Below are 26,676 nucleotides of genomic sequence, written 5' to 3' on the forward strand. Positions count from 1 at the left end.
ACGTTCAGTCAGGCTTGAGAGCCGAAGCCTCTTGCCGGCCTCCAGCGCTCTGACTCACTTCGCGCCGACCTCCCGGGCCCAGCCTCCACCGCCCGCCACCCCAGGGACAGGAGCGAAGACCGCGGAGGCCGGCCCTCGGCTGCCCCCAGTCCACAGCCCGCGGCGGGTTACATAACGGGCCGCGAGCCGCCGCTCTCTCGCGAGACTTCCACCGCCCCCCTCCCCTGCTCGCTCCACGTCAGAAGGAACCGGGCGGAGCGGCCAACATGGCGGAACGCAGGCGACACAAGAAGCGGATCCAGGTCGGGGGCCGCGGGGGGCTCGGGCGCGCTGGGACAAGGAGGGAAAGGGGAAGACATCCCAAGCGACCGGGGGCCCGGAGGCTGTTGCCCCAGGGTCGCGGCGCCGTGACGGGCCCGTGTCCGGGCGGTGCTAGCGACCGCTCGGCCGAGGGGTCTGTGGAGCAGCGGGGGAAGGAAGGAAGGAAGGAGGCGCGGCGCTCGAATCCCGCGTCCGGCCCCGCGTTCCTGCGGCGGAGGGCCCGGGCCTGCGCGGGGAGCCAGTCTCCTCCGGAGCGCGGACGCCGGGCGCCGGCCTTCCCTCCCTCCTCCGTGCCCCTGGCGCTCCGGATATTAAGGCCACCGTAACTGGGTTGGAAGGAGGGCTGACCTGAGGCACCGCCGCCGGTTCTTTGTGCTTCCAGACGGACGCTCCGCTGACCCGGGCCCGGCCCGAGGGCTCCTTCCAGATGTTAAGCGGCGTCTGCCCTCCTTTCCCCCTCTCAATGGTTCTTTTAACCGAATAGTCGGCTTGAAGCTTGCCGGCCTTCTTCCAGGCGATACGATGTAAACAAACCCTGCCTGGTCGGTGCTGCAATGGGCTGGTGGCACCCAGAAACCTTTCTCATGCCAGCTTGTCAACCTCACGCCCTACATACTATGCCTTCCTCATCCCCTATGAATGTCACCTGAGCATCTCTTCCCCGCAGTTTTCTTCTCCCAGTTGTGTGTCTATTGTTCGATGCACCTTAAACATTGATGTGAGTGCCTCAAGAGCTCACCCAGAAACCAAAGGCATAAGTTGATGGCACCTACTAAGTTGTTAATATGTCAGTCGCAAGTTGTTACACTCATTCTTGTCTTTCTGTTCCCCACTTAGGATGACTTTTTCTGTTTTCGTTTTATATCCATTTTTAAAAGGCTTATCCACTTCTTGGCCTTGCAGGTCTTTTGAACTATGTAAGTTACAGTTGAAAACTATACTGTGGGAAAGATACCAGTGTTGAGTAAGTGTGGAAATTGGCAGGCATGACAAAATAATTTTGAACAGGTTACAGAAGAGTCCAAGTTCACATAGGTTTTCAAACCAGAGTGCCAAGACAATAGACATTTCTAATTATGCTATTCCTAGGCTTTTGAAATTTAGTACTATAGTGCAACATGGATAATTATTTTATTACAATGTGTATTGAAGTTGTTAAATTTGTGCCTCCTGTACTAGTTTGGTTTGCCATTGGCCAAATTTGTACTGCTTTGCTCTTTAGTACACATTATCTTACAGTTTTATCTGTTCTTCAATATTGTCATAAAGGAATATACTGTACTTTTCAAATCGCTCATATTTCAGTTGTGAGCTTATGTTAAACAGAAAGGTAGGTAAAGAGGCTTTATGGTAGTGTCCAAGTTATCTTATGCTTGTTTGTACTCCAGTTCCAACCAATTAATAAGCAAGATTTGTTGTTTGGTTGGTGTTTTTGTTTTTTTCCTCAACTTCTGCATTTGTGAGAAGGATCGTTTACCTTTGAAAAAGGAAAGTTTTTAGGGTTGTAGATTTGGTATATAAAGATTAAGTTAATGGCTTACTAAAAGTTATTAAAAATGCCCTCCTTCACCAGAATAAAGAAATTAGGTTAGTTATATTGTTTTTTGTTAAGCACTCCTTAATAAGCTTACAGATTAACAACCATCTATCCAGTAAATTAACCATTAGGCTGTAAGGTATATGAAATATAGCTATTTACTCTCTGGTTATTTGAGACTCTAGTTATTACAAGTCAGCTTGGTATTATGAAATTTAAAATTTTTCCCATCAAAATAAGTTTTTATATGGCAGTATAGAATGTTTGTGGAAGATCTTACAGAAGTACCTTTTTTATATAGCCCAACAATTTATTTATTTATTTTATTTTTTTTGGTTATGTGTGCATGTGTGGTGTGTGTACATGGTGCAGGTGTTAGTTGAGGCCAGAATGGAATGTCAGCTCCACTGGAACTGGAGTCATAGGGTGCTAGCATCCAAACCGAGGTCGTCTGGGAAAGCAGGGCATACTCTTAACCTCTGAGACATTTCTTCAGCCTCTTCCAATTTTGCTAGGGAATTCATCAGTTCTCATATTCCTGTCGAGAATGAAAAACTCTGATATTGGCATCACCTGAGATAAAGAGATCAAATGTAATGACAAAGTTCAGAGATTGTTACAGAAAAAAACTATTCAAAGACTTTAAAACAAAAGCATTTATACTATCTGGTGAGTTTCCTGTCACTTGATGTTCTGTTTAAAGTCAGATTTGGTTGAATTACAGTGACTTTTCAGGGAGTGGAGGGATATTTGAATCAAACAATTAAATCGAGAGTTCTGTTTTGGTTCTGAAGCCAATTCATTTGCTTTTTCCAGGACAGAATAATTTTAGAATCTGGTGTCCTAACACAGTTGGAAGCCATTATCGCATTTCTTTCTTGTACTCAGATCAGGTCACTGAAACTTTGAAGTGAGCTTACATGTTCATTGACATTGTACTGTAACATTTTAATAACAGATTCTCTAACAAGGAATGACTATAGTTGAAACTAATAAAAAAAACTTTTTAAAAAGTCTTGTTTAAGAATAGGAAATACGGTGACTGTAGATTAACAAGGCACTAGAAACATTGATTTAGAATCCTGATACCATGGAGTTTAAAAATTGAAAAAAAAAAAATCTGATAGAATTTATTTGGAATCCTCTGTCGGAAGTTCAGGCTCAGGAAGTGAGATGGCCCAGAGGGCAGAGGTACTTGCCTGACCCGTATAGCTTGAGTTTGATCCCACGAGGTGGCAGGAGAAAACTGACCCCTAGAATTTTTCTGACCTTTATATGCACATCTTCACACACGCAGTTGTGTGTGTGTGTGTGTGTGTGTGTGTGTGTGTGTGTGTGTGTGTGTGTGTGTGTGTGTTCAGTCCATACAGAAACAGTGGTAGGCTTGGAGCTTACTGATCTCACCCCTCATTTTAATGACAAACTGATGTCCAGTGAGGTTATATGACTTGAACTAGGGTTGCCTTTTAAGTTAGTAAAATTAGATTTAGACTAATCATCTGATTCCCAGTGGGATACTATTTCCACCTCATCATTGACTACAAAAATAAATTTTTTATTACTTTAATCCTAAATTTTATACATAATATATTTATTTAGTTTTGTGTTTGTCTGTGTATCTTTGTAAAGATGTGTGTACCTTAGTGCAGGTGCCCACTGAGAACAGAGAAGGGCATCAGATCTTGTTACAGGTATTGGTGGACCACCCACTGTAGGTACTGGGAAAAGCCACTCTCTAAGAGCAGTGTCCACTGAGCTATTGCTAGACCTCCCCAAATTCCAAATATAAAATTTTATTAAAAAAATATTTCGTTTGACTTATTCCTTCTCAAAGAATCATTCCATATAGTGTTCTGCTTATATTTGGAATCTAGTTCAGTTGGAAATCTTCAGATGACTTTGTATCTTAGAACTTGTATAACTTTCATCAGTTATTTTTGTTGTACCCATCTGTCTCCCTGGAAATAAAATCCTGACATGTCATGGGCTTATATGCCTTATTTCAGGAAAGAGAAGAAAAATATTTGGGACTGTTCAACCAGACTACAGGTCTGACTTCTCGGGATCTTCTGGAGGAAAGAGAAAGAACCCAGAAATCCAGTCCTAAGTCTGAAAACTCATCTTCCCACCTCCCACTTCGCCCCAACATACCATGCTTAATAGGGAATTTTGCAGATACATAGCAAACAAACTTATTGCCATAGGAAGTATGACAGAAGAAAATTGGAGATAATACTGCTATTGTTAGCTTACAGGGCTGTGTGGCTTTAAGCACATAATTTACTTAAGGTCCCCTCTAGTTTTCAGAATATCTTTTATTAATCTACAGTTAACATTTTCATAAACACTTATGCTACTTTCTTACTTGTGTACAAAAAACTAAGAGCTGTTTTCTTTTGTTCATTCCACTATTGATAGACCAATAACTTTATTTCTATTTAGTTGTAAATTATTTGAAATTCTGTTAGAATAAAGCCAGCCCATGTCTTGCTCTAGCCTTTTTTCTTTTTTCTCCAGTAGACCTCAAATAACAACTTCTATTTCATTATAGTAGTTGGGTTTTGATATTTTCTAAAGTATATTAATTAAAGTCTTTGCCAATATTCTACCATACTTCCTGTTTAAGTAATTTGGGGTTGTGATTAACGGGAGCCAGTAGATTAGTATCTAGATGCAAAGAAAAGACAATCTATCCTAAACTAGTTGGTTATTTGTATCCTCATTCAAAGATAGTTGTGAGAGTTTATAAGGTTAAAAAAGTTCATTAATTTGAATTGATGAGCTCAGTTTTGTATGTTTTATAAGCATTTATTAATACTGTCAAAAGGCTTTCACTTCTTATTAGAAGTCTAGCACAGAAGTTAGCGGAGTATTCTGTTCACAGTAAAGGGGAACAAATAGGGAAGTAATGTACTGTAGTCTAGTTGGTAAAAAAGGTACCGTCCAGGCTGCAGGGGGGCAGCAGTCACACAGGATCTGTGTAACCAACCTCTACTGCCACTGCTGATGCAGACTCTCACAGAGTCTGGTACTGAACGGACAGCAGATGCTCCACTAGGAGCTCACAGTAGTAACTAGCACCCGTCCCTCCACTTTAGGAGATACTAGCAGACAACTGAAGTCTGTCCTCTTGAAAAAGGTTGCTCAGAGGTCCATTGTTCTTCCAGTCCATTACTGTTTACTAGTGTCTACCAAGGAAAATACAGAGCTGGGGGGCAAGTTGGTTAATTTGTTAAAGTGAAATTTTAAAAATTTTTGCAGATGCTTAATGGTGTCTGACTTACTATTATGTAATCAACTTTTCTAAGTTTTTACATCTTGATATTTATATCTTAATTTTACACGTAATTCCTTGATCAGCATTTAGGAAATCAGCACACTTATCTGTGATCTGTAAATTGTTTAATTGAAGGTTTGTGTAAGTATTGATATATCATGCCTAAAATGATGATGATTCTTTATATTCCTTACACATTCCTTCCATATACAATTTCTGTTACTGGAAAGTATCCTTTTTTAAAATAATATTTTGAACATCTTCACCTCAAGCCCTCCCAGATCCATCCATAACTCTCTGCCCACCCAACTTCGTGTTTCCTTTTGATTGATTAACACAGAAATCTGAAATCTTGTATCTACTCATTGCATTTACACTTTACCATTAATCCTGTGTACTCAGGAAATCTGTGTTTGATTGAATGAATGACTTACATTTATTAAGACTTCTCTATTTAATGAGGCTTCCTTCCTTCAATTTCAAATTAAGTTCATCCTGGTAACTTTACCAGGATAAACTTTAAAGTTGACAGCAGATGCATCAAATGAGGAAAAAAATATTTAGAATATGTTGTTGTTACTATAAAAGAGAATTGATTGAACTTTTAATTTTTATTGTCACAAATAATTATAGCTTATCATAGCAGAGTTCGTCATAAAAAGTTTGGGGACAGATTTAGAAGGAAAGACACAGGAAACGATAGAGCAGTTTTTCTAGAACTGTTCTTCCTTACTGCACTACCGTTGATAAGAGTGTCCCTTTCCGCGTTTCCATATTCTCCACAGTCCTACTGGGGAAAAGACCCAGACAGCATCTGTAATCCCATGGAAGAAAGAAGGGACTAAGTGCTGGTCCCGAGCATCTCAGTTCTTACGCTTCCTACTTGAAGCTGCTAGCTTAGGTTAATTTGAGACTTTTTACAAACTGTTATGCACTGATCAGGACACATGTTTGACTGGGGTTATAACATTTATTTACAATACTTGTTTCTAATTACTTTGGCATTTAGGCAGTCATTGTTGGCAACATCTTTTTAATTTTTGCTTTGTGAGTAGTAAAGGAGGGCATACAAACTTGAAGGAAAACTATACAAATACTGGAAATGCAGCTTAATGTTCTGTAGTTGAGGCCAGCATACAGGATAGCCTTTGGACCTGTTGTTTGTATTTAGAAGACAGTAGTGTCCATTTGTCTTTTGTATCCATTATCAGGACTGCTCCAAGGAAAGTCTAAAAGCAAGCCCTGTCTAACACTTGAAAGAATTTATAGAACAGATGTACAAATGACTCTTTAGTAATAAAACCACGCTAAATTAGTATTCCTACATTACAGGAAGTTGGTGAACCATCTAAAGAAGAGAAGGCTGTAGCCAAGTATCTTCGATTCAACTGTCCAACAAAATCCACCAACATGATGGGTCATCGGGTTGATTATTTTATTGGTAGGATTATATCTGTAGTCTTATTACTCTACAAATTCTATGAAATTACCTAAATTTAGATATATAAAAGTTGTAAGGAGCTTACATGTGTGATCATTGAGGCTGGGTGATGGGCATGGCAGGTGATGAGCCTAGTTTTTCTTTAAGATTGAAAAGTAAAACAATCAAGTGCTGTATAATTGGTGTTTGTTGGAAATCTTAAAAATAAGGTTTATTTTCTCTTTTTAAAAAAGATTTATTCATTTATTATGTATAGAGTTCTGCCTTCATGTACACTTGCACTCCAGAAGAGGGCATCAGATTCCTTTATAGATGGTTGTGAGTCACCATGTGGTTGCTGGGAATTGATCTCTTAACCACTGAGCCATCTCTGCAGCCCCCAAGACTTACTTTCAGTGTTTGTTATGAAATACAAGGTTTTGTTCAGATAGTATGATTGCATGGAACTAATTAGGAAAATTGTTCATATATGATCTCTTCAACCTCATGATTAGCCGATACCTATAATATAGCCCAGTAGCTTATAAATTTTTTGTCTTAACAATTAAACTTGAATTTCTGTATATAGAAGAGATTTCTTTTCGTAGAAATGTGATACTTATTGAAACTTGAGAAAAGTAGACATACTAATGTCTAGGTTGGACGTATTCCTTTGCTAGTACAGCAGTAGGTGATTCTTGAGTGGTCTATAGCAATGTGAGAATTTTCATTACCATTGAGGGGACAAGGAAGTGTTTCGGGTTATTTTTTTGTTGTGATTATTCAGTGATTGATGGTCAACAAATATTTGTAAGAGGGATTTTTGTTACAAACACTTCCCTACTAATGTATCTTACTTTGAATAATATTATTTACTTGTCAATATTGTTGTAAAGATGCTTATCAATATATTCACAGGTTGACAACATTATAGTCATTAGACTTGATATTCTATTTTATTTTCTGTTGTCAGAATGTTGACATTTATAACATGATTTTATAAGACATAAGTTCATGTATACTAACTTTTGAATAACAAATTTCTTCTGTAGCTTCAAAAGCAGTGGAGTGCCTCTTGGATTCTAAATGGGCAAAGGCCAAGAAAGGAGAGGAAGCTTTATTTACAACCAGGGAGTCTGTGGTTGACTACTGCAACAGGTAGTGTTTCTTGGTGAGGGATAACAATTAGTAATGTCAACTTTTTCCATAGTGTTCAAACCGTTAACTATTTTTGTTACTAAATGAAATGAGCTTTATATGTAACTTAGATTTTATCAGTGGAAATATATTTGTTCTTAAACTTACTATGTTTTTAACTGTGTATAATTTGTACTATATTTCTAATTGTATATAAATTGTAATTATATTCTTTTACTTATGTGCATTTGCCAGAGCTACTGGATGAAAGAATCCAGATTTAAAAAACATAAACATGTCTACATTGAACAAGCTCTGTGTAGGAAATGGTCAGGGTTTTTTCCCTAGATCTTGTATAGGGATGGCGACTAACTCTTGTTATCCTTAGTTTTTTAATGGCTTTGCCCTGAACTATAAGCCTAACTTACTTGCTGTTTTCAGTGATTACTAATAAAGTATTCCTTTTAAAATCAAAACAGCTACACTGTTGTTGTAGGCTGGAGGATTTCAAGATAAAGTACATGCACTTTGGTAACATACACGGTTTTCATTTAGGTACTTTTTCTTTGTAAAGAAACTTTTGGTCGTGAATTTATACCTAAAAAACCAAACCAAATTACTTTCCTCTTTCTGTTTAATATGTAAAGAGCATACATAATAATCTGTATTGACTAGATTTTGCTTTGATGGTATTGAAGTTTAAACAGTGAGTATTTAGGATTTTAAATTAGATGTTTGTTCAAGCGGCACATATAGCATCTAATGATGACTATGCTTACTCACACTTTAAGCATCTGCCATCTCCCAGGCTTAGTGACACAAGCTTATATTCTCCCACTGGAAAGATGGAGGCAGAAAGATGAAGAGTTCAAGGCTATTCTTGCCGTAAGTGAGTTGGAGGCTGACCTGGGCTGCTTGAGATACTGTCTTTAAAAAGAAAAAAGAAAATGAGCAGTATTCATCTGAGCACCCTCTTTAAAAACTGTTAAGGTTAATAATTATTCAATACTTAGAAGTCTTAGTCGCTGAATGGCTAGATGACTAATAAACATTTCAGAAACAAGTTTTCTTTTGGGAGTGGGGCTGAACTAGCAATGATACAAGTTATTTCCTGTCTTGTACAGTAATTTGACTGATGAGATTTTCAAAATGTAAACTTCCCTCTCTGCTTCAAGTTGTGTGTATGCTATAAAAAGTAAAGGGATACTACAGATGCAGGAACTGGGACATGGCAAAATTTAAAACTTTGTCTGAGGTCATACAGCAAGTGAGGGCTAAAGCTCTAAATGCAGCAGTCTCTTCCATGCTCTCTATCCTTGCACCAGATTGTCTACAGCAGCAAATTAATGATGCAAAGGTAATTATTGGTGCAAAGGTAATCACCTGCCAATATTACTATTAGGGATGTTAAATCTCTGAGTCTAAATCTCTCAGGAGAACAGCCAGTATTAGTTCACATATTGTAGTCTTTTAGGAACCTTAATACCTTGTTATATAGAAAGTTTTAAAGATACTGAGGCTAAAGAGATGGCTTCCCTGAGGGCACTTGCTGCTCTTGAGTAGGGACCTAGTTTGTTACCCAGCAGCCACCTGAAAATTATAACCCATTAACTCCAATTCCAGAAGAACGGATGCCTTTTTCTGACCTCTGAGGACACCAGGTGCTCAATACATTTACATACCGCAGTCATCATACACATAAATCTTAAAAAAATACAAAGAAGTGGAACTTAGAAGATGTCCTCGACACAGACTCACTTTGAATTTTAAGTTCTTCCCACTCAAGTCATTTTTGCTCTTTCTGCATTAAAATAAAGGGCCAGACCTAACATGGTCTCAGCCACTTCTGATGTAGCCATAAAATCCTCTTTGTGACCAGTTCTTATGGATTCCTGCTCAACCAAAGAGAAATCCACAATAAGACTTGTCCAGCTTCATTTTCTCAGTAGACATGCTGGGGTCTGAGAGGAAATGGTCAAAGCAAAAAATGTATGCTAGTAATTTAAATGTATTACTTTTTTAAAGATGTAGTCTTTTTATGTATATACGTGTTTACCTGTGTATGTACCATGTGTGCCCAGTACCTATGTAGTCTAGAAGAGGTTATCAGACTCCCTGGAAAACTAGAGTTATAGATAGTTGTAAGCCGCCATGTGGGTGCTGAGAATCAAACCCTAGTCTTCTGCAAGAGTAGCAAATACTCTTAGCTGCGGAGTCATTCATCTCTCCAGTCCCTAAGGCATATTTGTTAGTGCATACTGTGTATGGCCCATTTCATACATGAGTCTTTAACCTAATTTCAGTGAGACTGTTTCACCAAGTCACTCTCTAATAAGGTAACAGTCTCTTCACTTTCATTGGCTTGCCACATCCCGTCTCTAATCTGGTCTTTCTGTGTTCTAGCTCCACTTTCTGATTCTCTTTTCCTCCGGTCCCTACCCCTCATCAGCCTTAGCATCTGCAGTTCTTCCGTTTGTTAGCATTGTCTACTCTAGCTAGTTTTGACTATTTAAGAATTCTTGCATATTTGTTAGTTCTTAAAGTTACTTGCAATAGTACTATTTATACTTTGTCATAACTTTGTAACACTTAGCATGATGTTTGTACTTTTTAAAACTTGTCATTGCTACATTTGTGAAAGTTCCTAACATGTCTGACAGTCAGTAAATACTAAGTCGGAAAAAAAATTAAGACACCAAAAGGAATTCACAAATAATTTTTAAAACCTTTAAAAAAAACTATTCGGCATAAATTAAATTCCCATTACAGTACTAGGCCTCATAATAACATTGGTTACTATGACTTGGTCACTACTTCTTAGTATATATTCTCATCTATTAAAAAATTAGTAATATTAATTGGAGAAACCTTCAGTAATGGCTTTACAGAGGAAATATTTTAATCAAATTTTGAAACATAAATAATTACCCAAAAAGCAAGAGAAGAAAGGTCATTTGTTCCTAGAAAGAAGTGTGAATATACTAAAATAGGGCCACATTATTAGTTCTGAGGACATGCCAGCGTGCTATGTATTTAAGTGGTTATCCCATACCACATGTTCAAAGCCAGTAAGTCAGCATCACTTCGGTAGACATAGAATTAACTGTGTAGACATTATCTAAATACCAAGAAGGTCAGTGGTCCTGTTTTCTATAAGACAGAATGATGTAATGATTTATGAAGCCAATGTTTACAGAACTAATTAAATTGAAGATCTTGTTATAGCAAAAATAGCTAACATTTATTGAATCTGTGAATGTCAAGCACTAACAATTTATGTTTCTTATTTAATCCTAAAAACTGTATATGATAGGTGCTCCATTTTAGAGATTAAAAAAAAAAAAAAATCAACTTACCCAGTATCACCTACCTTAGTTAGGTGGCAAAGGCAGTGTTTGAATGTTTGAACCCAATGCATGTTAACTACATACTTTTTTCTCATATATTCTGATTACAGTTGTTCCTCTCCTACTCCTTCCAGTTCTTCCTTACTTTCCCTCCCATCCAGATCCACCCCCTTCTGTCCCTTACTAGAAAACAGGCATTTAAGCAGTAATAATAAAATAAATTAAAAAAGAAACAAATTAGAATAGGACAAAACAACTGAACCAAAGAGAAAACAAGAAACACATTCCTACTCCCAACTAGATCCTCCAGTTTCAGCTACCCCATCATTCCATAACTGTCTGTTTCCCTTTCCTTACAAGACTTATCTGTCCCCAAGTCCTGCACTCCTCAATAAACCTCTGGTTCTCAGACTGCAGTGGTCATCATAGCTAATATCCAATTTTAAGTAAGTACATAACATGTTTGTCTTTCTGGATCTGGGATACCTCACTCAGGATGATTTTTTTTTTCTTGTTCTTTCCATATTCTTAGGATTTTCATGATTTCATTCTTTTAACTGCTGAGTAATACTCCATTGTGTAAATACTCCACATTTTTTATCCATTTGTTACTAGATATCTAGGTTGTTTAAAACCGCTGGATGTTATAAGTAGAGCAGCATGAACGGGGTTGATCAAGTGTCTCTGCAGTAGGAAGAACCGTTCTGTAGGAATATGCTTGAGCAGTGTAGCTGGATCTTGAAGAACCGTCCTGTAGGAATATGCTGAGCAGTGTAGCTGGATCTTGAAGAACCGTCCTGTAGGAATATGCTGAGCAGTGTAGCTGGATCTTGAAGTAGATCAAGTCCATCTTCTTGAGGAACTGCCACACTGATTTCCATAGTGGCTGAACCAGTTTGTACTCCTACCAGCAATGGAGGAGTGTTCCCCTTACCTCACGTGCTCACCAGCATGAGCCAGTGTTTGTTTTACTGATCTTGGCCACTGTGTTTGCTGTAAGATGGGATCTCAGAGTGGTTTTGACTTGCATTTCCTGATGGCTAAGGATGCTGAACATTTCCTAAGTGTTTCTCAGCATTTGGGTTTCTTGTTTTAAGAATTCTGTTTAGATCTATAACCCATTTTTAAATGGTGTTGTTTTCTTATGTCTATTTTTCTAAGTATTTTGGATGTTAGCCCTCTATCGGATTTTGAATTAATAAAAATGTTTTCCCATTCTGTAAGCTGCCACTTAGTCTGATTGATGGTGTCCTTTGCCTTACAAACTGAAAAGCTTTTCAGTTTGATGAGGTGCTGGGGGTTGAACCCAGGTCCTCTGGAAGACCAGCCTGTGCTCTCAACAGCTGAGTTATCCCTTCAGCCCTGAGGTCTTATCTACTAATTGTTGTCTTTAGTGCCTGTGCTAACCATGTTCTGTTCAGGAGTCTGCTGTGCCAGTGAGTTCCAGACTATTCCTCACTCTCTCTTCTGTCAGGTTTAGTGTAGACGGCCTTATGTTGAGGTCTTGGATCCATTTCATTTGGAATTGAGTTTTGTACAGGGCGATAAGTATGGATTGATGTAGATTCATCTACATGCAGTCATCTAATTTGACCAGAACTATTTGTTGAACTATTTGTTTTTCAGGCCTCATTTCTGGCTTCTTTACCAAAAATCAGGTGCCCATAGATGAGTGGATTTGTCTGGATTCAGTTGCATTCTACTGACTGATGTGTCTGATTTTGTGCCAGTATCGTGCTGTGTGCAGTACTGTAGCTCTGGAGTACAATTTGAGGTTAGGGGTGGGGATGCCACCAGTAATTCTTTATTATTCAGTATTGTTTTTTGGGGTGTGTGTGTGTGAGAGAGACAGACAGACAGACAGACAGACAGACAGGCAGACAGACAGAGACAGAGAGAGATACATTGGTGTGTGTATGTGAGAGAGAGGGAGGGAGGGAGACATGTGTGGTATGTGTGTGTGTATAAGAGAGAGGGAGAGAGAGATGTGTGGTATGTGTGTAAAAGAGAGGGGTGTGTGTGTGTGTGTGTGAGAGAGAGAGAGAGAAACGTGTGTGTGGGGTGTGTATGTGAGGGAGTGATACGTGTGTGTGTGTGTGTGTGTGTGTGGTGTGAGTATTTTGTGTGTGTGATTTGTGGGATATGTGTATGTTTCTGTGTATGGTAGTATGGTATATATAGTATAGTATGTGTGACATGTTTGTATATGATGTGAGTGTGTATGTGTGTGTGTGTGTATGTATATATGTATGTATGTATGTATGTATGTATGTATGTTTTCATATAAAGCTGAAAATTGACCTTTCAAGATCTCTGAAGAATTGTGTTAGAACTGATGGGGATTAAATTCAATCTGTAGATTGCTTTTGGTAGGATGGCCATCTTCATTATATTAATCCTGCTGGTCATGAGCATGGGAGATCTTTCCATCTTCTGATATCTTCTTCAATATCTTAAGATTTTTATCATATAAATCTTTCATTTGCTTATTTAGAGTTACTCCAAGATATTTTATATTATTTGAGGATATTGTAAGATGTTCCCCTGATTTCTTTGTCATTTGTATATGGGAAGGCTAGTAATTTTGTGAGTGAATCTTGTATCCAGCTACTTTGCTGAAAGCGTTTATCAACTATAGGAGTCCGCTGGTGGAATTTGTAGGAACACTTACATATTACTGTTATATCATCTGCAAATAAGGATACTTTGACTTTATCCCTTGATCTCATTCAGTTGTTTTATTGCTCTTGCTAAGACTTCAAGAACTGTATTGAATAGGTATGGAAAGGATTGTTAACCTTGTCTTGTTCTTGATCGTAAGGGAATTGCTTTTCGTTCCTTTCCATTTAAGTTGATGTTGGCCTTGGGCTTGCTATAAGGTGCCTTTATTATGCTGCAATGACATATTTTGCTTTGTTGACTGGGCAGTCATGCAGGAGGAGCAACAGAAGCAGCAGTTCCTCTTAAGCAACAGTTTGTTGCTTCTTACTGAGGAGATATTTTTCTTAAATATTTATTTCTTAAATGATTGAGAACAGTTTTTTCCTACAAAGTAAACTTGAGAAAACTGAAGATACAAACTAATGATGTAGAAGAAATTCTAAATTACTATACTATTACATCATAGTTAATCACATTGCTGTTTGAGAATTTTACTATGTGTATGTCTATAACTACAAAATTTGCTTTTCCATTAAAAATGTTATATTTTTGATTCAGTATTAAATGCTAATATAAATAAAATTAGAATATATCTTCTTTAATAATTTTTCAAGATATTCTGAAATAGAACATTCCTCTTCATATTCAAATAGCCTGCTAATCTACTGCTATTAAATTTCCTGTATTTATAAATAGTAACAAAAAAATCTCATTTCAAATTTTTGTTTATTTACACATTACCAAGCAGATATAAATAGCATTTATTGGGGGGAGGGGCTGGAACAGATTTCAGAAGAATATCTACTTCTGAAAAACAATAGACCAATGAAATCTTGACATTATTTGTATGGGATGCACGTGAGCTGGATTTAATTGAGTATCACATGGAAGCCCAATCAAACAAGAAACAATATATGTGCCCTGGAAGTCACAACATAATGACCAGAATGAACTCATCTGCACAGAAAGGAAAAACATAGTAAATGTGTGATAGTGATGTTAGAGACAGAGTTGTTAGAGTCAAAGATGTTCTAGATTATTCCAGAGCAGGTGTAGAATACATTACCAAGGTAAGAATGAAGAATAATATCAGGAACTCTGAAACTAGAACGTGAGATTTGAAAACATGGCTTATAAGTAACAATGGTAAGACCCAAATAGTCTCTTGGATAGGATTATAAGGCTAGAAAGGAAAAACAAACAAATAAACAACCCAATGAGATTGGCTTAATAAAGCATCAGCTAGCTTCTGAGCGCCTTAGATAATTGAATGAGATCAATCCATTAGTCGTCTACGTCTAGGAAACATATGATACATAATGCAGTAAGTGCATAGGTAAGTGCCATTGACCAAAAGCAAAAAGTGAGAGGGGATGACATGGGGGAGGGTGCGTGGGTGCGTGCATGCGTGTGTGTGTTCTGAGCAGGTTAGGTTGTAATTCAGAGAAAACTTGAAGGAAGTAATAGTGAAATGAAAGCTCAACGCCTTTTGGAGAAAGACTATTGCATGCGATGGTGACAGCCTTTACTACCTTATATCTAAGCCATTGCACATTGTTTTAGATTTTCCTTGTTAGAGTCCCTGTCAATGTACAGAAATCTCATCTTAGCATATGTAATTATTCATCGCCCACTTAATACTTACCACAGTAGTAGATTGAATGATGAAGTGCATGGAGAGAGACAAGTTCCATAAAACAGCTGAGATAGTCTGGCTATTGGGCTTTTTTTCCTTTGTGGAATTCCTTGTTTGGTATTTTTATTATATTTCAGCGTATTTTTTTCACACTCACAGATTATAATTTTTCTATAAGTTGCCAGTTCACATCTTCCTTTGCTCACTTTATTTTCACTTCACTTGTGTTTTGATATTTTTGCTTTTTAAAGAAGTCTGTGTCTTTGTAATTGATGGGAATTGTAATGGGAAAACTGTCACTTTTCCCCAAGGCTTTTAAAGAAACAATTTTTTCATCGGGCCCTAAAAGTAATGAAAATGAAATATGACAAAGACATAAAAAAAGAAAAAGAAAAAGGAAAATCTGAAAGTGGGAAAGAAGATGATAAAAAGAGCAAGAAAGAAAGTATTAAAGAAGAAAAAACAAAAAAGGAAAAAGAAAAGAAGAAAGATGGTGAAAAGGAAGATTCCAAAAAGGTAAGTTTTCCTGACATTAAATTAAAATTTACAGTCACTATAGGTGCTGGAGAGAAGGCACAGAGGCTGTTCTACCAGAGGACCCTCCTTCTGTTTCCAGCACCCATGCGAAGGCTCATAACCTGCTACCTCCAGTTCCCGGGACGTCTTCCGGCCTTCTTAAAACACTGCATGCACATGACGCAGTTGAAAATGCAGGCAAAACATCCATACATATAAATGAAAAAAGTCATTTTGTACACATGGTCTTTATCGGCCTATGTTCATGTTTTAACAGTTATGTGAGATAACGCTCACATAACTATTATTGTATTACTATTTATTATTATTATTATTATTGTTGTTATTATTTGGAAATACTGATCTTAAGGACTTTGTTAGTGTTGCAAATGGTGAGACTTTTCGTTTCATGAATACTACAACTTTTGCTGTCTTGAGTGTTTGATCCTTTTTACCTGTCTGTTTATAGGAGGAAACTCCAGGAACTCCAAAAAAGAAGGAAACTAAGAAGAAATTCAAACTTGAGCCACATGATGACCAAGTCTTTCTGGATGGAAATGAGGTAAGATTAAAGAAAAATAAACTTGAGTATAATTGAACTCAGTTTTTCATAGAAAATCCTAGAAATATATTTGATGCTATCACTACAAAAAGAAACCATTTAGAGAAATCTAATCATACATTTAAACATATAAAAATAACTTTCAAAAAAATCTACTTTTCTAATCTAGTTTTATAAAAAGTTAGAATCAAATTTGACTTCGTTTGAGTTACTAGAAACCTGAAATTACAATAACTTAGTACAAAGTAGGTAGTTTTTTCTTTCTCATTAGTGTTATCTAGGGATGAGCAGCACAGGCGTGAAGCCCCATGGCAGGCCCAACTACTCCTGTCCTTTTGCTGCGTTAGAGTCTTCATGCCAAGGTGCCTCATGGTCCATGATGACCTTAACTGTATCCACAAAAGATAAGAAGCAAGTGCCTTTTGTTTTAGCAAACTGAGTGAACTTGGGTTCACTAACTATGTTCTCTTGAAGATGCAGTCTTTATATTCAGGATTTAGTTTGCCCAGTTAAAATGAAGAATTTCTGTTACCAAGAGAAAAAGAGCAGAATGGTTCATGGGGCTCACCTACTGATCTCTGGTACCTCTACAGTGTCTTACCAGACACATCTCTTGAGGAACCTAAAATTTTCAACATTACTAATGCTTTTCAGAAGAAGATAGTTTTATTATATCTTTTCTAATTAGATTTGTGTGGTGATGGCCTTGCATGAAGACTGTTACAGTAGTCACTTAATTACTACAAAAATAATAGCTTATGTCCTTGCTGCTAAACTGTTGGAATTCCAAGACATATTCTTTCTTGACACACTTAGACCAACTACATATATATAAAAAGCAGTGGCTCCTAGGGCTGGGTGTTTGAAATTCTACACTAGGAAGAGCTCAGATATCTTAAGTGTTAAGTATATCACTAAGTACCAGATACTTCACAGGTGCTAGAAATGGTATAGTAAAACACAGTGCAGTTCTCCGTGAGGAAGCTTTTATAGTCAGTTAAAGACATGGGCACATAAACATCTTTCTGTATTACATTGTAGTAAGCTTTAATGGTGTGAAAACACCAATTAGGTATGCTTATTTAATTAGAAAGGGGAAGGAGAGTCTGGAGACCATGGGTATTTATTTGACTTGAGCCTTCAGAACTGACTGGCAGATTGCCCATTGTACCAGGAAAGAGATACAGGTCTATTAGGGAAGGAAGCTGAACAAAGCCTTGCCATCTTGAAAAGTCCAGGTCATGCGCACACCACACACGCATACACACACGTACACTCGCGGGAAGCACCATGGCTCCAGACTATTAAAATTGGAAAATGTCCCCTTTTTTAAAACATAGGTTTTTAAGCTGGATATGGTGGCGTACACCTTTAATCCTAGCACTCTGGAGGCAGATCTCTGAGTTTGAGGCCAGACCCTGGTCTACATAGTCAGTTCAAGGCTAGCCAGGGTTGTTATACAAAGAAACTCTAAGGAAAAAAAATGGGGTTTTAGAGTTTTGTTTTGTTTTTTTTTTAAAGTGGTTACTAGCAAAACTAATGTTTTTTAATCTGATTCCCAAGGAAAATGTAAACAGTCAAGCAGGTGTATTCAGAAGCCCAAGTGTTAGAAATTAATTAACCAGGAAAAAAAGCCTTGTTCAAAATAAACAAGGAAATGGGAAAATACTGTAATTTGCAGAAGTTGAGAGTTAGAACTAAGGGTCTTTTGATGACTGGGTGTAGTCCTAATCAGAAAGGGAAAGTTCTTAGTGTGTTAAGAGATGGAGATTGTGTTTGAAGAACTACAGTAGAGAAGTAAACTTCTTACTATTGTCACCTTAGAACTTTTAAGCATTGAGGTTTCTTGATTCTTCTAGGTTTTTGTGTGGATCTATGACCCAGTTCACATTAAAACATTTGTCATGGGATTAATTCTTGGTAAGTAGGAGAATATAAGTAGCTTTTTAGTATAATCTAAACTTCAGAAGACAAAATGCAGGACCTCAAAAAAATCTTTAAATTTAATACAAAGTAAGAACCCTCTAAGAGGATATTTTAAATAAAGTTAGAAGATAAATAATAAACTCAAATTATTTACAACAGCTAAAACATTTTTAAAGTATTAACATGGTAGAGTAACCTATAGATGATAAATGTAGCTCACAGAAGAGAAACACTGACCATTCCTTCTGGTTAAGAATGAATCAGGATACAGAATGAAGTAACAGAGATTAAGATTACAGAAGTTTACAGCCAAAGTCCTGGGGTAGAGGACACTCCAATAACTGATGATAGTACGTTCCTTTTTCTTAATTTTACAGCAGGCAGTTTGCCAATACCTTTCAGATTGTAGATGTTAATACACTGGCCCTGTAAGTCTTATAGGAATTTATCTTACGTGCCTTTTCATACACACAGTTAAGCAAAGTAACATTCAAATTTTAAATGCCTGTACTTTTGACTGGCCTACCAATTCCATTGAAAGGAATTCACTGTCACAGCTTTTTCAGTGTTGACAGTTTTTGTTTATTGTTACAGTGTCTGGGGTCAAACCCAGGGTCTTTCCTGGGCTGGGCAAGCACTTCACCACCTAGCTCCATCCCCAGCCTAGAGCTCATTCTGTTACACAGTCCCAGTCGTATAGTGCACACGTGCAGGAGGACTCTCTTACCATGTAAAACTGGGAGTAGTTCACATTCCTCAGGAGAAGAGTGAATCATGGCAGTGTAAGAGAGCTTTCAATGTAGGAGAAGAGAAAACTGCCAAGGACGGAGAGTTACATAAGTTCCTTTAGTTGGAAAAAGTTGTTGTGACTATTTTTTATTGTACATGAGCAGCCTCTGGGAATGGGAGAAGCGTAATAGTGCTTCCCACTGGGCAGTGGGACAAGAGCTCGATGATTTCATCTTCACTATAGCCTTTGACTCATTGTTTATATTGTTACCAAACTTGTATATATACATTTTTTTAATTTGGGGGGCAAAAATGGGTGGGAAAGAATAATTAAACAAATAGCAAAAATCATACTATCTAAAATATGATTGGTCAATAAGGTATTTTAGGATCCCATTTAGAGAAACTTAGAGTAACAGTTGAAGCTTAGTAAAATTCAAAAAGCTAATGCTGTGGATTGCTTTCAGTGTGGTAGTCACTTTGTCATAAATGCCTTCTGATGTCTCATTTCACTAAGAACAAAGATAAGGTAAATTAACTTTGGAAGGGTTACCTGGCTTACGCATGGTAGAGCAAGAATCTGAGTCTTCTTGTTAATGACAAAGACTTAATAATCAGGCTCCTCCTTTCTTAACAGTTTTTCAAGAGGCCCTAACATAATTGCAACAAACAAACCAACCAACCCTAGGGATGCTTATATCTAGTTTTCCTAACCACGCTGACCTTTATTTAAGAAAAGCTTTGTGACTGATTCCCCTACAGTGGGAGGTGGGGTGTTCTTTGATTATTTTGATTTGATTTAAGCTTCCCTATTCCTAATATTAAAAAAATAGTAGCTTCAAAATGACAGTAGTTGGTCACTTAAGGAATAGTTCTAATTTCTAGATGGTATTTTTAATAATTAAATGTAATTTAGGTTAAAAATATGCTAACCTAGTTTAAGAACAGTATAAAATGGGGGTTGGGGATTTAGCTCAATGGTAGAGCACTTGCCTAGCGAGCGCAAGGCCCTGGGTTAGGTCCCCAGCTCTGAAAAAAAAAAAAAACAGTATAAAATGTTATGTTAAATAGCACAAAATTAGTGATGATTCATTATTCTTATACAAATGTTACTTTTTTTGTCTCCAATATTTATCAGTCCCCATTTTCAAGAATATGTTCACTGTTGATTGCAATGAAGCCATTAAAGTATTTATTCTAAAAGTTACTCTGTAACTGTCATTTCTCACTCCAGTGATTGCAGTAATAGCTGCCACCCTCTTCCCTCTCTGGCCAGCAGAAATGAGAGTAGGTGTGTATTACCTCAGTGTGGGCGCAGGCTGTTTTGTAGCCAGCATTCTCCTCCTTGCTATTGGTAAGTGTTCCTAGTAATCCTGATCTTGCTGTAAGATAGGTGTGAGCACTTAGACTTGAACCTGGAGCTCCAGTGTAGCTGCAGAGCAGAATTAAGACATACAATTCAGGACACATGTCCTCCTCCGAAGGCAGGTCTCAGAGCTCACACCTGATTACAGCCGCTCTCATCTAGAGTTTGCTCTGTCTTTTCAGACTTAAGTGTTTTATTAATACTACATTTGATTAATAAACAATTCTGTACAGCATAAAGTATAATTTAATTTTATATATATATATATATTTGCATTGTAGAATGATTAAATCAAGTTAAAATATCCATTGCCTTGTTTAGCTATCTGTTTTTATGGTGAGCCATTTGAAGTTTACTTCGTTATTTTGATATATATATTACTGTATTTTAATCTGAATGTAGATGTGCTTTAAAGTTAGCTATAATGAACATTTATTTTTGCAGTGGTGAATCATTATTAGATACTTGAAGTTAAATAAATATAACTTGTATTAAATACACAAGTTCTATTCATGTAGTCATTTAAGTGGTTCTAAACTTGTTTAGCACTTTTAGGACAAATAGAACTTTTTATTTGGGTACCAAAATAAGTTCTAGATGAATTAAGGAGTTAAATAACTAAAAATCAAATAGGAAAACAAAGTGAATGTTCTGTTTTGTTTTGTTTTTTAATTTAATCTTTTTTTACACTCCAGATTTTATCCCCCTCCCAGTCCACCTTCTGACTGTTCCATAGACCATACATCCTCCCCCCATCTCCATGAGGATATCCCCACTCCCCCATCCCCACTCTACCAGACCTCCCCATTCCCTGGGGCTTCCAGTCCCTTGAGGGTTAGGTGTATCTTCTCTGACTGAGTCCAAACCCGGCAGTCCTCTGCTGTGTATGTGTTGGGGGCCTCATTTAACCTGGTGTTTGCTGCTTGGTTGGTGGCCCAGTGTCTGAGAGATCTTGAGGGTCCAGGTTAGTTGAGACTGCTGGTCCTCCTACAGGGTCGCCCTCCTCCTTAGCTTCTTCCAGCTTTTCCCTAATTCATCAGCTTCTGTCCATTTCTTGGGTGTGAATATCTGCATCTGACTCTTTGAGCTGCTTGTTGGGTCTTTTGGAGGGCAGTCATGAGAGCCCCTTTTTGTGAGCTCTCCTAGCCTCAGTAATAGTATCAGGCCTTGGGACCTCCCCTTTTGCTGGATCTCAATTTGGTCCTGTCACTGGACTTCCTTTTCCTCAGGCTCTTCACTATTTCCCTGCAGTTCTTTTAGACAGGAACGATTATGAGTCAGAGTTTTTGACTGTGGGGTGGCAACCCCATCCCTCACTTGATGCCCTGTCTTAACATTCAGAATTATTGAGATGTTTCATACCCTTGTTCAAGACATGGTCTCACTATATAGCCCTAGCTGGCTTCAAACTTTGAGATCCACCTACCTTTGCCTTTCCAAGTGTTAGAATTAAAATTATGTGCCACCACTTCTACCCAAGAGTAGTTAGTACTACTTTGTAGAAAAACTTAAATCACCCATAGTATTGGTCTAGGCTCTGTTGTTAGAAGGCAGAACTAACCCGAATGTATATTATTCTCTATGGGTGATTTTTATTTGTATGAAAGTAATATCTGTATAGCCCTAAACAGTTTTCTTATTCTCACCTTCCCCCTGGTGACCAAAGTGTCCTGAATTGGCACCACCATTCACGTGAACCCAAGAGTTCATCCACTACATTTTAGTCTACCATGGTAACAGGCCTCCCATTCCAAATGACCCCTTTTTCACCTAACTTTGATTTTTTTTCCTTTCCTCTAGCATAGTCACCTTGAAAAAAAAATGTTTTGCTGCTTCTGTAGACAGCATAGCACAATTGTAGGCCAAGGAATACTAGGCAGTCCTAGTAAACAGGTACTAGTGCCAGTGTGATGCTTGATCAAGGAGGAAAGCCGTCCATTTTGAACATACAGTAGATGCTGTAAGGTTGATGCTACCTGGTGTCAAACTAGTGAGACTTACACAAGTGTCTTGAAGTTTTTCAGCAAAGTATTAGCTCTACTGAATAGAATTATTCTAGTTACTATATTTTAATTAAACCAGTAGCACTGTGATTTATGTTAGATTTTTTGAACTTTAAAATGTTTCATCAGTTTTGAAAATAATTCTTACTATTTATTATGGATCAGATAATCTTGCAAGTTAAAGAAGCAAACACAATATGTAATTACAAATACATATGTATATATACAAATATATATACAAATTCACATATATATCTGCACGTGTGCATTTACATGTGTGTGTGTAAAGAGAGAGAGAGTGTGTGAGTAAGTCACCATCAGTATTGCAATACAGCAAAGAATGACCTTGAGTTTTTGACACCATTACTGTGTCCCAAATGCTAGCATTGAAGGCATGATCTCCATGCCTGGTTTCGTGCAGTGATGGAAATTAAACTCAGGCCCCCGCCTGCTGGCTAGTCAAGCCCTCCACCACCTGAGCTGCATTCCGCCCTTCACCTTCTTTTTCAAATAGTTTCTGTCTGTAGTTCACTTACACATTCTGTGGTAGAGAGTTGTTCCAAAGCCTTTTTAGTGTTTTTCAGTATGCACGGTTAGTATCACCACTGAAGGTGTAGGGTGGCATTTCCTGACCTGTGGAGCTTTTACTGACAGTGGCAGTGACAGTGCATACAGGCCCTCTATTGCCACATAGAGAAAGACTGGCATGTTACAATTCTGATGTGCCCAGTTAACTTACCATCTTTCTAAAATGTTTTTTCTTGGATCTGATAAAACATTTCACCTATCTTACCACTTCGTGAATGAACTACAACATCATAATTGTATTTGCAAGAAAAATTTTGTTGCTTTATCAGTGGAATTCACTTGTAAATTATTGCTTCAAACATATTTACGTTTTTTGTGTCACAAACAATTCTTATTTGTAGTAGCCTGTGGTATATTTTTTGTTCTCATGAAAATAAAGTACTACTTTATAAGTAAGATTACTTATAAAAATTATAAATACTGCTTTATAAATGAAGACTTGTATAAAAACGATGTCCTTCGGTTTATCCAAAGCACAATCATGAGAAGACCATGGATCCACTATTTTGTAAGCTTTCTTTGAAATAGTTATACATAATTTTAAAGAAAACAGAACAAAACAAAATTGGTTACCAAATGAATAAAGCCAGGTGTTAGGGCACACGCCTTTAGTCCCAGCATCAAGGGAGAGACAGCCAGATCTGAGTTCTAGGCCATTTTGGAGCAAGCTCCAAGACAGCCAGGGCTATACAGAGAAACCCTGTCTCCAAAAGGAAAAAAGAAAGAAAAATCACTAATATGTACTTAATTGGTAAATTAATGGAAAACCATTTGAAATACTAAGGTTTGTCATAATATACTAAGAGTAATCTCAGCCAAGCGTGATTACAAATGCTTACGATCCCAGCTATTTGGAAAGCTAAGGCAGGAGGATGGTGACTTTAAGGCCAGCTTGGATTACACAGCAAGTCACAGGCTTTTCTGGGCAGCTCCCCGTCTCAGAGGTTAAAAGGTGGAGGATACAGCTTTGTGCTGCCCAGGTGTCAGGCCACCTAGATTCCAGGCCAGCACCAACAAAGACAAAACCGATTACCTCATAAACTTTGTGCTGGAGCAGTCCCAGCTGTGTTAGCCTTGTGTGGTTTCCTGGGGTTTCTTCAGTTTTTATCCTTGAGTCTTGGCGGGTAGCTCAGACCTTGCCCCCACGTGCCAGGATTCCAGCACCACCGTAATTCACTATACCTAGCTTGTATTTAAGGTACATAATTTTTTTCTTCATGTTGAGGCAGTTGGTACTTAAATAAGCATAATTTACCCAATTAATAACATAAGAATTTTATGATAGAAGTTTTTTAATGTCTGAATTCTTTATTCAAAGCTGAGCTATCTTTTAGACAAGTTAGCACATGCTTTATATCCATTTAAATATACATTTAAGGGCCCACTGAGTTTTTTGCATTTACTTTAAAATCAGAAATAATATGTTTAGGGCATACACTTTTTCAGCATTATATCTGCATTTATACTACATTGTATGTTGAATGTAGTGTTTCAAAAATCATAAGACATAAGGGCTAGGAAGTAAGACTTCAGGGCATCCTGCTTCTCTGCTGCTGCTTTCCTCCAGCGCCACTCATAGTCCTCGCTCAGTTCTCTTCTTTCCTCACGCTGCGGTGTCACAGATGCTCAGCCCCCACCTGACTGCTGTCCTTATTGACGTACAACTTCACAACATGTACAAACCCTCAGTGTGTCCATGACTAAAAAAAATAAAAAGTAATTTTTTGAGAGTGGCATCGTAACATTTGTGTTTCTAAGTTCAGAGTAACTCTTAAAATATTGTCAGATGCTAAGCTAGCCTGATCTTAAGTATTTGTCATTATGGTGCATAAAATATGCAGATAAAGCTAAATATTGTCCCAGTTCTTTACAGACAAATTTCCTCTGTAGTTGATTGATTTATTGAAGAGAAACTTTCCTCCCCACAGCTCGCTGCATCCTGTTCCTCATCATCTGGCTGATAACTGGAGGAAGGCACCACTTTTGGTTCCTGCCAAACCTGACTGCTGACGTGGGCTTCATTGACTCCTTCAGGCCTCTGTACACACATGAGTACAAAGGACCAAAAGCAGACTTAAAGAAGGATGAGAAATCTGAAGCCAAAAAGCAGCACAAGTCCGACAGTGAGGAAAAGTCAGACAGTGAGAAAAAGGAGGATGAAGAAGGGAAAGGAGCTCCAGGAGACCACGGACCAGAAGGCTCGGGCGGAGAGCGCCACTCAGACACAGACAGTGACAGGCGGGAAGATGACCGCTCCCAACACAGTAGTGGGAACGGGAATGATTTTGAAATGATCACGAAAGAGGAACTGGAACAGCAGACAGATGGGGATTGTGATGAGGAAGATGACGACAAAGATGGAGAAATGCCTAAATCTGCACAAGAAAAATCATAATCTGACTAGTTGGGGACTGAATACAACAGGTTGGGTTCTCTGTGTTGGCCGATCATCGTGATGTACAGATGGCATTTGTAGCATTCTTTAAATCCATCTTCTGAACTGTATTTGACATTCAGTTATAGTCAGCCTTTTGTTTTGTAGAGCATTGGTACTACTATTGGTACAGTCTAAAGCCATTAATAAGTTTTATCCACCTGATAATTTTACAGTGAGTAGGCCTCATTTTGATAGTCATCAGAGGTACCTTGTCCACAATGACATTTAGATTAAGGACATTTTTGATAGTTGTATGGCTTTTTACTGTTAGACTAATGGAAATCACTAAAGAAACTGCAGCATTTCAGATTATGCGGAAGTATATAGCCATTTCGCAGTTTCTTTAGAATGAAATGCTTCAACTCGTTCTTGCTAGTTACACTCTTCATTTTGGTTTTTTTTTTTGTTTTTTGTTTTTTGTTTTTTTCATAAAATTACACCAGAAAATTCCTTTTTTAAAGTTTTTGAGTTAGCAGGGATCAACAGCATTTTGTGGAAACAGACCAGCTAGTAACAGTGCAGCAACCCGTTTAATTCAGCTACAGATTCTCCTTTTCCAGCTTAGGAAATCCCAACTGACTTGTATGTTCAATCCAGAGAAAGGTCATCTCCAGCAGAAGTGAGGAGCACTGAGTGGACGGCGAGGCTCTTCCTTCCTCCCCAGCTCCTTGTCATAACATAAAGTGTATTCTGTACATAATTTACAAATAAAACATTTTATTTTAATTGTTACTTATTATTTAGACATTTCTCAACACTTAGATTTGTAAAGCGGAAACCATGTAAGGTGTGTTCTTAGCGAGCTTCAGTAACCCACAGAACATCCGATCTTTCTACAGCAGCTGCAGTTGTGTGCCAACATTCCATGTGTTTTAATATGAGTAAAAATTATCCTGATTAAGAACAGCTGTGTGTACGCCTTAATGTTCATTTTGATTTATTTTAAATCTTTACATTTAGAAATGGGGACTGTGTTATCAGACGAGGAGGCACTGCTGTGAAAGACAATTTGCTGTCCTAAAATACCAATTAAAAATAAAGGATATAAAAGAAAACATAGAAAACCATTGGACTCTAATTGCTTCAAACTAGTTTGGCCATTTTCTTTTTTACACACCTTCATTACAAACCTTTTTTAAAAATCTTGCTTATGTCTACGCATTCCTTGGAGCTCCGCTCTTAGGCACCAGTAGTGAGCATAATGATTTCCCTT

General features: G+C 37.8%; 1 protein-coding gene across 2 annotated transcripts; it reads left to right on the top strand.

Annotated features, from left to right (window-relative positions):
- Window positions 1-26,527, top strand: Sec62 (SEC62 homolog, preprotein translocation factor). Of its 2 annotated transcripts, XM_032898560.1 has the most exons (9): window positions 1-302; window positions 6,468-6,576; window positions 7,608-7,713; window positions 15,648-15,852; window positions 16,322-16,414; window positions 18,274-18,334; window positions 20,304-20,423; window positions 24,955-25,403; window positions 26,024-26,527. In XM_032898560.1, exons 1-9 carry the CDS (start codon window positions 267-269, stop codon window positions 26,084-26,086), a joined length of 1,242 nt encoding a protein of 413 aa, XP_032754451.1. In that variant the 5' UTR covers window positions 1-266; the 3' UTR covers window positions 26,087-26,527. The 2 variants fall into 2 exon arrangements, with proteins under 2 accessions (XP_032754451.1, XP_032754450.1); XM_032898559.1 differs by having other exon boundaries at window positions 11-302; window positions 24,955-26,527.
- Window positions 26,528-26,676: the final 149 nt, after the last annotated feature.

This window comes from Rattus rattus, chromosome 3 (genome assembly GCF_011064425.1).
Source record: "Rattus rattus isolate New Zealand chromosome 3, Rrattus_CSIRO_v1, whole genome shotgun sequence".
Classification (NCBI taxonomy): Eukaryota; Metazoa; Chordata; class Mammalia; order Rodentia; family Muridae; genus Rattus; species Rattus rattus.